This window comes from Urocitellus parryii, chromosome 5 (genome assembly GCF_045843805.1).
Source record: "Urocitellus parryii isolate mUroPar1 chromosome 5, mUroPar1.hap1, whole genome shotgun sequence".
NCBI classification, from domain to species: Eukaryota; Metazoa; Chordata; class Mammalia; order Rodentia; family Sciuridae; genus Urocitellus; species Urocitellus parryii.
This window is the reverse complement of record NC_135535.1, coordinates 107,341,792-107,357,643: the sequence shown is the minus strand read 5'-3', so window position 1 is coordinate 107,357,643 and position 15,852 is coordinate 107,341,792. Positions and strand designations below refer to the sequence as shown.

Below are 15,852 nucleotides of genomic sequence, written 5' to 3'. Positions count from 1 at the left end.
TACAGAGCTCCAGGCCCTTACATAGACATATCTGTGCAAGAAGCAGAGTGGAAGAAAGACAGGTCCAGAGGTAAGAGAGGCTCACTCAACTTCATTTCTTTCCAGGGAGCTGGGAAGGGGAGGTGAATGTGGCGCAGGTGCAGCGGAATGTGCTGGGCTCTCGGTCCTGTGCTCACAGCCCAGGATACCTTCTTATGCATTTCTCTCAGAACTGGTCATAAGCAGTGATGTCCCACTGGAACTGTGAGCTTCAAGAGGCCAGGACTAGGCCATACTGCTTTTTGCCTCTGTACCAGACATAGCTCAGTGCCCAGAACATAAGAAGGGCACTGAGGTACTCTCTAGAGGGGTATTGACTAGAATCACAAGATCAGAGAGTAAACAGCCGAGAAAGGCAGTGGAAGGCAACTACTCATGGGGCAGTGGAGGAGGTGAAGACGGGAAGACCAAAGAGAAGAAAAGACCTAAGGAAGGGTGAGGGGGCAATGAAAAAGAATAAATAAGTATTAAGGTGTAGAAAACCTATAAATAAGAAATTAAAAGAGGAAAAATGGTAAAGGCAAGAAAAGGGCAATAAGAAGTGGAATCTAGTCTAGAGGCAATTCTCCTAAAATCAATTTTCCCAATAATACGATCACTAAAAATTCACACCAAAAATCATACATGCAGCATTTCATAGGCCATGTGATCTATGTGACCTTTTAAAAATCTTATGTATTTTAAAGATTTTGTCCAATTTTGTGCATTTAAGGATTTTTGATCGATATATCTAAAGGTGCTTGTACTTTAGTTGGCTTGGTTAAAAAAAAAGAGAAAGCTCAAATTGTCAAAAAGTGCATAACTGAGCTCTTAGATATGAAATGCTATAAAAGCGTTAGATCGTATTTTTAGGTAACTATGTCATTAGAAAAACTGATTCTAAGATTATTGGTTTTGGAGGCTGATAGAGTTAGAAAAGGATTTGCAGACCGCCCCCACCCCAGGCTTAATGGGGTTCTTCACCCAAGAACCCTCAAGATGAGATGCCCTGCACCACCCAGCCTGCTACCTCTGCAGCCTCAGGCCTATCCCTTCTGAGATCTCACAGCTTTGAAGCCCTGCTGCCTGCCAGGTGTTCTCTGCCTTCAATTCATAGATTTGTTCTGGGAAAGACTTCTCCTGGGGGTACAGTCTGATCCCTGAAAATAGAAAGGTTCCATTTTTAATAAGTCAAAGATTTTACCCAGCGACTTGCGAGGCTGAGGCAGGAGGATCTGTGAGTTCAAAGTTAGCCTCACTAACTTGGCAAGGCATTTAGCAACTCAGTGAGACCCTGTCTCTAAATAAAATGCAAAAAAATGGGTTGGGGACGTGGCCCCGTGCTTAAGCGCCTTTGGGTTCAATCCCTGTTAGCAAAAGTAAATAAATAAATAATCCACTCTGAGTGGGATAGCTCTTCCTGAATGACCTGCTCTTATAAGACACACGTTTCGGAGCACAAGGCTGGGAAAAGAAAACCATGGTGGAGATCACTGCTCTTTCATGTTTTGACGATTTCGATTTCGTGTGCTGTGTCAGATTTTGTAGGCTGATACAAAATGGCTCCCCTGAGGAGCAGCCGGAAGAGCTCCTGAGGACAGGCTCACAGATGTTCAGTCTTTGGGTCTGGTCTACTTCTAAGTAAAACTGCCCCCATCATCTGGTTGTAGGCAGAGCCTCAGAGCAGCCCCATGCCATGTTCCTGGTCATGATGGTGGGGTGACACTGAGGAGAGTTGGGTGGTCAAAGGTCCTGCACATTTTAGAAACCCCATAAATGTTTGTGGAATGAAATAACTTTGATGCAGATGGGAAACCGGATACTTGGGTGATGGGAACAGTTCAATGGGTTAGGGTCTGGTTTGCAAGGCTTGAAGATCCAGCATCTGTTCAGTACCCTTCTTTCGGGGGATAAGGGAAGGAAGGAGGGCACAGCGCCCCCCCCCCCTGCGTGGGCGTTGAGGCAAAGGAGAGGATGGCGGAGGTTGCAGCCACTGAACCACAGGGGTCCCTCAGAGGGGTCATATATCTAGGAAGTTTGTAGGAAGCCAGTCAGCAGTCGCAGGGTGCCATGTGGGGCGGGCATTCTGCGGCTGGGCTTGAGTGGGCTGACTGGGGGCAACAGGGGGAAGATAAAAGTGCTTGTGGGACCACAGACTGTCACTGTGGTAGGGCTGTGCCCTCTTCCTCTCCCCAGCCTCCTCCTTATCCCACCCTGGGGGGCAGGGGGTGAGGGTGGCAGGAACCTCAAGCGCCCTGGCGGAACTCAGTGTGTGTTGCCATTTTGTTCACATCCCTGTCCTGGTCCCTCTTTGTCTCTAGTTTGGTCTGCTGCTGTCTGTGTATGTCTTGCCTCCAGAATTTCTTTTTCTTTTTACTTTTTTTTTGTACCAGGGATTGAACCTAGGGGCACTTAACCACTGAGCACATCCCAGCCCTTTTTATTTTGAGACAGGGTCTCGCTAAGTTGCTTAGGGCCTCACTAAGTTGCTGAGGCTGGCTTTGAACTTGCAATCTTCCTTCCACAGCCTCAAGAGCTGCTGGTATTATAGGCGTGGACCACCATGTCTGGCTCCCTCCCAGAATTTCTTCACTTCTTTGCCTCTGTTCTACCTTTTCTGTAAGACTCTGAGCTTTGCATGTGATGGTAGATTGTATTGAGACAGAAAGACCATCCATAGGCAGCCATAAAACGGGTCTCAGAGAGGGAAAGGAAGAAGAGAGACCTGAGAAACCAAGGCTTCTGATCTCAGCTGATCCTAGCCACGAGGACAGTTTGTTAACAACTACAAAAGTTACTTCCTCTTGTGCCAACAAATCCTCACTCCTACTCTTGTGCTAATTAAGTCTTAGACATCACTTTTCTCTAGACTTTCTGAAGAGGACAAAATAGAGTTGATTGGCCCCTTTCTGAATCCTGTTATCCCACAAATCAACTCTAGGAACAGATCAAACCCAAAAAACCCTTTAGACAACAGACACCCATTGGCACACCTCCCCTTTAGGAACTCTGCTTTCTTTCCTTCTACTACTCTAATAAATCCTGTTTATACTTTGTTCTCACCCTAGTGTTGTAGATTTCGTTCTTGGAATTTGTGAAACAAAGAACCCACTCAACCAAGCTCCGTGTACAGTATGAAGAGTGGCTGTTGCTTTAACCGGCTGCTCTGGGTCTCTCTCTTCTTCCCTTCCTCCCTCCTGTCCTCCCAGAGACCTCTGTGTGCTTCTGAGATGATCTGCCCACCTCCCTTTGTCCGCTGTGTCCCTTCCACCATGCAGCCATCTCCCTTGCCCACCCACAGACCAAAGCCTGTGAAAAGCTTGCTTTCCTGCAAGAAGCCTTGCCGCCTGTTTACAGTATAGAAGGAACTAGATCTTGGTGGCAGCTGGATGAGAAAGGAGAAAAGGCAGGGAGAACTCCAAGTGAGAAGAGAAGGAGAGCCCAAAGGTTCCTGGCATGAGGCACACACAGGAGTTGAAAGGAGGCATAGGCATGGGGAAATAGAGTATCAGAAATGTACAGGTGTAAGCAGAGGGAGAGGCAGAAAGAGAAACAAAGAGAGAAAGGGAGGGAGGGAGGGAAGGGGGGAGAGAGACAAGAGACCAGGAAGGTGGGGGGGCGGGGAGACACACGACCAGTCAGCCCTCCTAGTCTCTCCCAGGGATGATGGTACACAGAATGCTACTGTACTGAGGTACAGTGCCTCTGGGGACGCTGAGGATGTGAGAATCAAAGGCCAGATCTCTAGGGTGGCAGCGGAAGCCCAAAACACCAAAGTGAACAGCAGCTGGAAACCCACAGCCTCTAGCCTCTTCCACTCAGCTGAACCCTTACTGAGATGGGGCTGTGCAAGGAATTAGAAGAAGGAGGTGGCCTTCTGCACAGACCCTGGAGTTGTGGGGAGGGAAGAGACAAAATGGCCACCATCCAGGGAAGGCTGAGGACACTCCTCTCCTTCCTCAGGCATGGTAAGCTGAATCTGAACCCCAGAGAAGGAAGTCTCAAGTGGAGACATTGTCCGTCTTCAACGTCTCCTCACAAGGACACAATCAATCTGGGATGGGGGGCAGTGGAAACAACTAAACATTTAAGGCTGTCCCTACCCTCCTCTTCTCACCTCAGACTCCCCCTAAATGCTTCCCGCTCCCTGTGTTAACTTGTAAACAACTTCACCCGTGACTGTGACTAGCGTGACTGGAGACTAGTCTCCCTCCCTCTTTTCCCGGAAGCCTCTTGCCTGACTGGGTAATTCTTCTTCTGGGCAGATTAAGTAACTGGAAAGGGCTTTTCTTGTCTTCTCCCAAACCTCATTAGGGTGAGCAAACCCTAACACCTCCTCTGAGTGCTACACCCCTATAAAGAATTATATATTTGTGTCTTAAAGAGAACAGAGTCGGGGGTGGGGGGTGGTGGGGGGGTGGAGTTGTGGCTCAGTGGTAGAGCACCAGCCCAGCACAAGGGAGGCACTGGGTTCGATCCTCAGCACCGCATAAAAATAAATAAATAAAATGAAGGTATGGTGTCCAACTACAACTAAAAAAAATATTTAAAAAAAGGAAACAGAGTCTGGGGGATGGGGTTATGGCTCAGCAGTAGAGCACTTGGCCTAGCACGTGTGAGGCCCTGGGTTTGATCCTCAGCACCACATAAGAATAAATAAATAAAATAAAGGTTTGTGTCCAACTACAACTAAAAAAATAAACATTTAGGGGCTGGGGATGTGGCTCAAGCGGTAGCACGTGGGGTGCTGAGTTCAATTCTCAGCACCACATAAAAATAAAGATGTTGTGTCCACTGAAAACTAAAAAATAAATATTAAAAAATTCTCTCTCTCTCTCTCTCTCTCTCAAAAAAATGAATATTAAAAAAGAAAAGAAAAGAAAACAGAGTCTGCTTCAGGTGGTTCAAAGGATTGTAGAAAGGGGGTTATTTACAGAGATGTGGATAGGGTTAAGGAAAGCAACTAGTGTGTTGAGGCAAACACTAGTAACAGAAGCAAGGGTCCTAAAGAGGTAGAAATGCTGTTTCTGGAATCGACAGAGGACTTGAGCTGTGGATAAGGAAGCACCTGACCAGAGCTGTGATGTGGCAGAGCAGGAAGAGGTTAGACACAGAGTGATTACCAGAAAACACACACAGAGCAAAGTCAGAGCAGACATACCCCAGCCTCTTGTTTGAACCCCTTTGTCTCTTCCTTTTCAGACATTTCCTATTGTCCAGCCCCAAGTAGTAACAAGAGCATTGCATCCTAGCCTGGCTCTGTGTTGTGTTTCCCATGACTTTGCCACCTTTGTTGGGAATCCTTTTCTAATCTCAAATGGCAAACAGCTCACTTCCCCCTCCACCTTTTTTTTTTTTTTAAACAAACAAACAAAAACCCATACAGGGTCTGCAAGTGTAGATCAGTGACAGGGCTCTTGCCTAGCATCTGTGGGGCTCTGGGTTCAATCCCCAGCACCACCCAAAATAAATAAATAAGCAAACTATTTTTTCCACCTCAATATGTGGTATGTTGAATTTTTATGCTTTAAAGCTCAGGATGCCTCTGCTTTCAATTCTACGTGGGCCTGATGCATCCAAGCTTTTGGCAAGCAGGCAGGAGACTCAACAAAATCAAAATGAGAAAAAGGCAGCCTGAATGCAAGGCATATCTGGAAACATATTGTATATTTGAAAATTATAACATTGGGGTTAGGGAAGAAGCTCAGGGCACTCAGAGCACTTGCTGGCATGTGGGTTTAATCTCCAGGACCACACCAAGAACAAACAAACAAACAAAATGACATCTGTAGAAGTGACACAGTTAACAGTTCACAGGTGAAATAAAATTTTATATATAAACGTGTGTGTGTGTGTGTGTGTGTGTGTGTGTGTAATTTACATGAAGTGAAATTGGCAATTCATGCTTACATTTTTAAAGTCTAAGCAGGGAAGAAATCCAACTGAAAAGAGATTTTCTTTACTTGAGTCCAGTATTTCCTTTCATGAACTATTTGTTAAAAGCCTCAAATAATCAACAGAACAAGAAAACCCATTCATACCACAGACTTTCAAAACTGGATATTTCTTAAGCAAAGAAAAAAATCAAATGTAGTTACTTTCTCTCAAATTCTCCCAAGAAATCTATTATACTTTTAGTAGAAGACTACAACTCTATATAAATGCCCTGATACTTAAGCCTGTATTTTTTAATACAGTACAATTTTTATTAATATAAAACACATAATATATTCATATTTTTATTTAGTATCCAGGGATACATTAATTTCTGTATGTTTGTGTGTGTGTGTGTGTGTGTGTGTGAGAGAGAGAGAGAGAGAGAGAGAGAGAGAGAGAGAGAGAGAGAGATGTGAGGCTATGTCAGGCCAGAGAAATTGCCGTTATGCTACTAATATCACCCAATATTAACCAGGGCATTACATTTGTTTTTTGGCACTAGGTAGTTTTATTCAGCCATTTAGAAAAATGAAGAGCTATTTAACCACTGAGCCACATCCCCAGCTCTTTTTATTTTTTATTTTGAGGTAGCTCTCACTATGTTGCTTAGGGTCTTGCTAAGTTGCTGAAGCTGGCTTTGAACCCATGAGCCTCCTATCTCAGCCTCCCAAGGCGTGCACCACCATGCCTAGCTAGGGCATTACATTTTGTGACATGTACTAGAGGTATAAGCAAGTCCGGTTTCCTGGGCTGGATTAAGGGTCCTGAGGAAGAGCGAGGTCTCCGCATGCCCAGGTCCAATGAATACCTATTGACTAATGATTATTAACTCTCTTGGTCTCTACCATTTCTGCAGGTTCAGGTCCCTGATGATTCAGGCCCCTGCCTGATACCTCAGCAAGGCTAAAATGAACCAAGGAGTTGCTTTTTGGCAACTGTTCCTGGTACTGCAACTGGGTAAGTGCTCACACTTGGGGTTTGGGAGCAGATGGTGTGGGAGGTGGGGAAATGCTAAGATGAAGCATTGCAGTACAGAGGCCTGATCCCTTTCTGTTTCACCCAGCACTGCTCCCAGTGGTCACTCAGGGAAAGGAAATGGTGATGGGCCAAGTGGATGGTTCAGTGGAACTGCCCTGCACAGCTTCCCAGAGGAAGAACATGTTGTTTACCTGGAAATATTCTAACCAGAAGATTCTGGGAAATCAGAACAACTTCTTGACCAAAGGTAGGATTTCTCTGTCCCCCATCCAGGGAGGAAAACAATGGATTGAACACTCCTGTGGTCAGAGATCTGCTCCTAGTAAATTCTGGGACCCCCAAAGAGCTGGAGTTGATAGAAATTCTGTGGCACTGTTTTCTGGAATTTCCCTACTCTGACTGCTGGTGACAAAAGGCTTTTAGTACTGTGATATTTTTAGTATTTTAATGGTTATTAGAAAAATAATTATCACATAAAATGCATGGTTTCAATAATATTATTGCTACAGCCGAGCACGGTGGCACACACTTGTAATTCCAGTGACTGGGGAGGCTGAGACAGGAGGATTGCAAGCCAGCCTCAGCAAAAGCTAGGCGCTAAGCAACTCAGTGAGACCCTGTCTCTAAAGAAAATACAAAACAGTGCTGGGGATGTGGCTCAGTGATTGAGTGCCCCTGAGTTCAATCCCAGGTACTATACCAACAACAACAACAACAACAACAAATATATATATATATATTTACAGACTCATGTGGATGATACTTTATTTCCATTGAAAGCAACAGAATAGCCAGGTGCTATGGCATACTTGCAATCCCAGCAACTCCAGGACCTGAGGCAGGAGGACTGCAAATTTGAAAATGCCACAGCGATTTAGCAAGCCTCTCAGCAATTTATAGAGTTCCTGTCTGTCTTTAAATTAAAAAGTAAATAAATAAATAAAGAAGGCTGGGATGTAACTCAGTGGGAGAGTGCCCCTGAGGTCAATCCTTAGTATCAAAAAAAAAAAAAAAAGTAACTGAATGATTTTTTCCTTGCTTTTAAAGTAAGTAACATCTCCTTAGAAACATTTTGTAAACTTTTTCATATATATTTTATTCTCATTGTCTTTATAACTCTGTGTTTTTTTTTTTTTGAACCCATACTAAGCAAGTAGCTCTACCACTGAGCTACATCCCCAGCCATCGAATTTTTTTTTTATTTTTAATCTTATTTTTTTTTTGGTGGGGTTCTTTTTTTTTGTCTTTTTTGGAACTGGGGGTCAAACCCAGGGCTTTGTGAATGCAAGGCAGACGCTTTGCCACTGAGCTACATCCCAGCCCGAATTTTTTAAATTATTATTTATTTATTTTTTAGACAGGGACTTACCAGTCTGGCCTCAAACTTGTGATCTTCCTGCCTTATCCTCCAGAATGGCTGGGGATTGTAGGCATGCTCTGGCTGCTACTGTTCCTTCTTGTTGTTGTTGTTGTTGTTCTTCTTCTTCTTCTCTCTCTTTCTTTCTTTTTTTTTTGTTTTCTGTTTGTTTGTTTGTTTGTTTTGTACTGGGGAATGAACACAGGGGTGTTTACCACTGAGCTACCCCTAGATCATTTTATTTTTAATTTGGAGGCAGGGTCTTCCAAAGTGCCCCGGTTGACCTCTAATTTGCAATCCTCCTGCCTCAGCCTCCCAAGTAGCTGGGATACAGGCTTATGCCACCTTTTCACCTTGTTTAGCAGCTTTTGTGTTTTTGTTTGTTTGTTTTACTGTTGCTTCCTTTTATGGCAGGTAACACTGGCTTTCTGTTCATGTTAATGTTATAGTTTCCTTTTTAAAATATTTATTTAATTAAAAAAATTAAATGGGGCTGGGTTTGTGGCTCAGTGGTAGAGTGCTTGCCTAGCACATGTGAGGCACTGGGTTCGAACTCCAGCACCACATAAAAACTAAATAAACAACTAAAAACATCTACAACTAAAAATTTTTTAAAAAATTAAAGATATTACATAAATTGGATAGGTAGATTTGGCTAAAATTGTATATGAGGTCTGTGAATGGATGAAGTTTAGGAAATATGACTCCAAGTGTCGGTTTTACTGGTAAGGAAGCTAAGGTCAGGGCAGAAATCCTTGCTTTTGTGCCCACATAGAGTCAGAGTTTGAGCTAAATGAACTCTGGTCTTTTGACTTTCAGGCCTAGGGTCTCTTAGAGAAAGTTGTTTCAGAGCACTCAAAATTTTCTTTTTTTCTTTTTAAAAAGTGTATCAGATAGCCAGGTGCAGTAGTGCATGCCTGTAATTCCAGTGGCTTGCAAGGCTGAGGCAGGAAGATTGCAAGTTCAAAGCCAGCCTCAGCAAAAGCGAGGCGCTTAGTAACACCCTGTCTCTAAATAAAATACAAAATCGGGCTGGGGATGGGGCTCAGTGGTTGAGTTCAATCCCCAGTACAAAAAAAAAAATATATATATATATCTTTTGAAGATGGTTTTATATTCATATGTGTGTATGACACATACACACACATGTATATATATACATACACACATACATATACACATATATAAATATTTTTAACTTCACTTCTTTTAAGTAATTGCATAGATCCTTTGCATAACTACAGCATGATTTCTTTGACTAATCTTGTATTGTTGGACATTTAAGCTATTTTCAATTTGTTATCATAAATAATTCTGTAGTGAATTACCTTATGTCTTTGGACACACATGTAAATGTCTTTATATGATTCTCTTGCCTCAGCCTTCTGAGTGGCTGGAACTAGAAGCACATACTACCAAGCTTAGCTTTATCAAACTAATTTTTTTTTTGGTAGTGGGTATTGAACCCAGAGGCGCTTTACTACTGATCCTCATCAGCTCTTTTCATTTTTTGAGACAGGGTCTCATTAAGTTGCTTAGGGCCTTGCTAAGTTACTGAGGCTAGCTTTAAACTTGTGATTCTCCTGCCTCAGTGTCCTAAGTTGATGTGATGACAGGCATGTACCAGCACACTCAGTTTATTATAGACTAATTTTTAAAAATAATTTGGCATCAGGTATGGTGGCTCGTTCCTGTAATCCCAGCAACTTGGGAGGCTAAGGCAGGAGGCTCACAAGTTCTAGGTCAGACTCAGTAACCTAGTGAGACCCTGAAGCAACTCAGCAAGACCTTGTCTCAAAATAAAATAGTAACAATAATAATAAACTAAAAAGGTTGTAGCCCAATGACAAAGCTCCTCTGGATTCAGTCCCCAGTATCAATAAATAAACAAATATTATCTGGCAATATTTTATAAATAAAAAAAAATCTAAAATCCTTTACCTAGTAACAGCTATTCTGGAAAATATGTTTAACAGAAATAAAATTGTGAATACTTATTGATATCTGTGCAAGGATTATAAAATTACAAGAATTATTTGTAATACCAAAACAATAGAATTCAACATGAACATCCATTAATGAGGGAAGAGTTAAATTATAGTACAATTGTGAGTAATTCAAGAAAAGGAGGGCTTGTGGGAAAAGGGAGTAAATATATATCTTAAGTCTACTAGGGATACCATATTGAAACATCATAGACTGGTGGCTTAAGCAACAGAAATTTATTTATCACAGTTCTGGAAGCTGGAAGTCTGATTTCATGGGCAGGTTCTGGTGAAGGCTTTCTTCCTGGCTTGTGGACAGCAGTCTTCTTCCTGTGTCCTCACATGGCACAGAGAAAAAGAAAGTAAGATCTCTGTGGGTTGATATAAAGATCCTCATCCAATCATGAATGCACTATCCCCATAATCTCATCTAATATTAAACACCTCCCGAAGGCCCCATCTCAAAATACCATACCATCGTGTTGGGGGTTTGAACTTCAAATGAATTTGGAAGAAGGACTCCATTCAGTCCACAGTATTCAGCTAGGTCCCTCAAAATTCATCTCCTTTTTACATGCAAAATGCACTCATTTAATCTTGACAGCCCCCAAAGTCTTAACTCCTCCCAGCATCAACTCTGAAGCCTAAAATCCAAAGTCTTATCTGAATATTCTCCAATTAGCCAGGCTCAGTGATGCACACCTGTAATCCTGGAGACTTGGGAGGCTGAAGCAGGAGGATCACAAGTTCAAGACCCTATCTCAAAATAAAAATATAAAAGGACTGGGAATGTAGTTCAGTGGTAGAGCACTCCTGGATTCAATCCCTAGTGCTATAAAAAAATAATAAATAGACTAATAAAAATATGATCCAATCAGATAAGGGTGATATATAATTCATTGAGGTATATTTGATCCCCAGGAAAAATTCCTCTCCAGCTGTGTGTGAAATCTGACAAGTGTGGCCAGGCATAAGACAGATTTTTTCATTCCAAAAGGGAAAAATCAAAAAGGGGGAAGAAGTGACAGAGTCTTTCTAAGTTGCCCAAGATAGCCTCAAACTTGAGCTCCTCCTGCCTCAGCCTCTCAAATTGCAGGGATTACAGGCAAACTTTCTCCTCTTCTTGAAAAATGGCTCACACTCATATCTGAATAACTCTATTGTCTGTCCTGTCAAATGCAAGGAGTCCGTTCTTCATTGCCTCCCACCTCTGACCTCTTCAATTCAAACAAGTAGCGTTTCTGCTCTTATAAGCCTGTAGGTTCTTTGTTGAATGATAGTATACCCAACTTTTGGTGTTCTCTTGGAAACACGTTTTCTCATTTTTGCAATATGAATAGGCTGAGAATTTCCCAAATCTTCAAATTTTGGTTCCCTTTTGCTTAGAAATCTCTCAGCTTTAATCCCCAGAACCAAAAAGACAAACAACCCCCCCACCCGCCCACCCACCTAAAACAACTCCTCAGCTAAATATCCAATTTCTTTTTTTCTTCGTCGTTTCCTTCTTTCTTTCTTTCTTTGGAACTAGGGATGGAACCCAAGGGCTTTTATAATTGAGCCACATCCCAAGCCCTTTTTCTTTCTGATTTAGAGACTAGGTCTCACTAGGTTGCTTATAGCCTCACTAAATTGCTGAGGCTGGCTTAGAACTTGCGATCCTCCTCCTTCAGCAGCCCTAGCTGCTGGGGTTTCAGGCGCATATCACCATGCCTGGCTAAATACCCAATTTCAATGCTTGCAAATTCTACCTCTGCAAAACACTACACAATTAAGTCAAGTTCTTTGTCACTCTATAGTAAGGATCTAATTTCCAGTAACATGTTCCTCGTTTCCATTTAGTCCTGGAAACAGCAGTAGATACAGACAAAAATATGCCTCAACAATCGCCAGCTCTCTCTAGCTAGAGACTAGGAAAGAGCAATCGAGCAAGACTTTTAAATGAAAACCGCTTTACTCCAGCCAAACACCAGAGGAAAAAATGGTGGCCCTATCTCCACCTATGCAGCATGGGCTGAGTGGGGAGCCTAAATTTGACCCTCCTGAGAGTGCAGTGAGTTGTCCCAACAATTTCACTGGGATGGTGTCAGAGAAGGCAAAGTAGAGAGCTGGGATGTTCATCCCCACCAATTCACACTCTGCAACATTAGTGGAGAATAAGCAGTAAAAAGCCACCCTTCCTGCAGGGCTGGTGTCAGAGGAGGCCTGGTGGAGAGTCAAGACTTTTGTCATCACTCAGCAAGGACAAGGCCACCCCACTGCACAATCTATGGAGGCCATATGGAGAACTGGAATCCCCACTCTCTCCAACTGTAGTGAAAAACATCTTCAAGTGGCAATGAAAGATGAGAGGGAACCGAGATTTCTACCTCCACTTGGCAGTACTAAGGCAGCCCCCTCTTTCCTTGACAAAGCAACATCAAAGAAAGCCAGTTAAAGCAGAAGGTTTAATACAACTCAAAATTTCATAACATAATACTCCAGTGTCTAGTTTTCAATAAAAAATTACTCACTACAAAAAAAAAAAAACAACTCAGACCAAATTAGAAAGAAAGAAAGAGGCTGGGGATATATCTCAGTTGGTAGATTGCTTGCCTTGAATGCACAAGACCCTGGGTTCAATCCCCAGCACCAACCAAAAAAAAAAAAAAAAAAAAAAAAGCCACAATGAAATGCTGAAATGGAAGTTAGAATTTTCTGACAAAGATTTTTAAGGCAGCCATGGTAAAAATCCATATGTAAGCAATAATGAACATGCTTTAAATGAATGAAAACACCTTAAGGAAACTCAGCAAAGAGAAGAATTAAACGGAAATTTTAGAATGGAAAAATTTAATAGTTAAGATACAAAAATGAGTGAATGGACTCAACAGCAAAATGGAAAGGGCAGAGGAAAAAAAATAAGTGAACTACCAGAGAGAAAAATAAAAAGTACACAGTGTGAACAACATAGAGGAAATAGACTAGAAAAAAAAAAACTTTTAACAAAGCCATAGCAACCTGTAGGACTATATTAAAAGATTTGTGTCAATGAAGACCAAGGAAAGAAAAAGGAAAATTGTGTTGAAAAAACTACTTGAAAAAATAATCACTGAAAACTCCCCAAATTTGGCAAAGGATATTAACCTAGATTCAAATGCAAGTAGCTGAGCAAACAACCTCAAACAGAATAAATCCACATCAAGAAATCCACATCAAGACACATCATAATTAACTGGGTACAGTGGAGTGCAACTCAGGAGGCTGAAGTAGGAGGATTGCATGTTCCAGGCCAGCCTCTGCAACTTAGTAAGACCTGGTCTCAAAAAAAAAAAAAATTAAATTTCTGGCAATGTAGCTCAATTGTAGAGCACATCTAAGTTCAATCCTCATTACTGCAATAAACTAAATAAATACATACATAAATAAAAATTTAAAAATCTGTATACTATTAATCCTATACCAAAAGAAATGTATTTTGGGAATGAATGAGAAATGAAGACATTCTCAGATGAATTTGTTGCAAGCAGAACTGCTCTGAAAAAAATGGCTCAAGGAAAGGAAAATAAGAACAAATCTTAGCATATCAAGAAGGAAAGAGCCAGTAAACAATGTATGGCTAAATACAATAGGCTTTCTCCTTCCTCTTGATCTCTTTTTCTTTTTTTCTTTGCGGGGGTTTGGGATTGAATTCAGGGTCTGGCAACTGCTAAGCATGTGCTTTTATATTGAACTATAACACCAACTTCTTTCCATTATGAAGTTGAAAGCAAAAGTTGTGCCACTATTTGAGTAATTCTAGATGTGTGTGGGGAAAATATTTAAAGCAATTATATTATAAATGGGGACGGCAAAGGGACATAAAAGGAAGTATGGTAACATGACACCAGTAGACTACATCTGTGTACATATATATGTAATACCTAGAACAATCACAGGAAGTAAACAGAGCTACACTCAAAAACTTTATAGAAAAATCAAAATGTATTCTAAAACACTCCTTAAAATGTCTATACCCCAAAGTATAGACTAAATATATGAAACCATACTGATATAACTGATTGAATAAATAAACGGACAAGAGAGAAATCTCTCTTGTAGAAGAATTCCAAATAATTTGTATTGATTATCTGTCCTCAAGGAGGTAGGACATAAGGGCTAATGAGGGCTAATGTATAAGTTCTTACTCCCAAAGAGTTTGATATGGAGAAGAGGGGTGAGGGCAAGAATAACTTTGCTTAGCCTTCTGAGTGTCAGGCCTGTGCCACTGCTCAGGGGAAACTGGGTGTGGGGTATATGAGAACTCTGTACCATTTTTACAATTCTTCTGTAAACCTAAAATGGTTCTAAAACACACTTGGTTACAAAATGATGTTCAAGTAACCCTTAGGAAGGCAGGAAAAAGAAAACAGAAAAACCAGAAAGCAAAAATAAAATAGCAGACTTAAGCCCTAATCTCTCAATAAATATGTTAAATACATGTGATCTACATACACTTATTAAAAGACAGAGGTTGATAGAGTGGATTAAAAAACATAACCCAACAATATACAGTCTATTAGAAACTGACTTCAAATATAATAACATAAGCAGGTCAAGCAAGTAAATCAAAGGGAAGAAGGAGTAGATATATTAATATTAGATGAAGTCAACTCCAGAACAAATAAAACTAGCGGAGACAGAGAACTACACTGTATCATTATATAATGATGAAACAGTCAATCTACCAAGAATCCCAGGGGACATAGCAATGATTGGTTGTTGGGGTTTTTGTTTTGTTTTGTTTTTGCATTGCACCTGACCAGTAATCCTCAATGTGTATGCACCAAATAACAAAGCAGCAAAAAATGAAAAAAAAAAAATAGGGAGAACTAAAAGGAAAAATGGACAAATACATCTCTTCACTCCAAACAATTGATTGAACAACTACACAGAAAATCAGCAAAGACATAAGAGAATTCAACAGCACCACGCTTGCCATTTATAGAACAATCTGCCCAACAGCAGCAGAATATACATGTTTTTCAAATGTCTACAGAACGTGTATCAAGGTAGTCCATATCTTCAGCCATAAAACAAACCTCAGGAATGTTTTTTGTTTTTAAGTGAAATTATTCAGAATGTGTTCTCTGATCACACAGAATCCAACAGACATCAGTCTTGATAACAGAAAGATAAGTCTGTTAAGAAAGGAAAGTCTCCAAACACTTGGAAATATAGCAGTAATACTCATGCAAGGGTTTGCATACTAAAAACTACACACTGGAGATGAAAGAAGTCAGAGAAGATCTAAATAAATGCTCATGGATTGGAAGAGTCAACATAGTGAAGGTTTTCCCCAAATTGATATGAATTTAACACAATTACTACCAAAATTCCAGCAAGTTTTTTTTTGTAGATATAGACAAGGTTATTCTTTTTTAAAAATATGTTTTTAGGGGTTGGGGTTGTGGCTCAGTGGTAGAGCACTTGTCTAGCACGTGCGAGGCACTGAGTTCAATCCTCAGCACCATATAAAAATAATTAAATCAAATAAATGTATTGTGTTCAACTACAACTAAAAAAAATATAAAAATACATTTTAGTTGGTGATAGACTTTT

General features: G+C 41.0%; 1 protein-coding gene across 1 annotated transcript in view; it reads left to right on the top strand.

Moving 5' to 3' along the window:
• Positions 1-15,852, top strand: part of Cd4 (CD4 molecule) — a 31,885-nt gene continuing 16,033 nt past the window's right edge. The window contains exons 1-3 of the mRNA XM_026403301.1: positions 1-70; positions 6,812-6,912; positions 7,019-7,180. Coding sequence (XP_026259086.1) covers positions 6,864-6,912; positions 7,019-7,180 — 211 coding nt within the window. The 5' untranslated portion in view covers positions 1-70; positions 6,812-6,863. The remainder of the gene's footprint in view (positions 71-6,811; positions 6,913-7,018; positions 7,181-15,852) is intronic.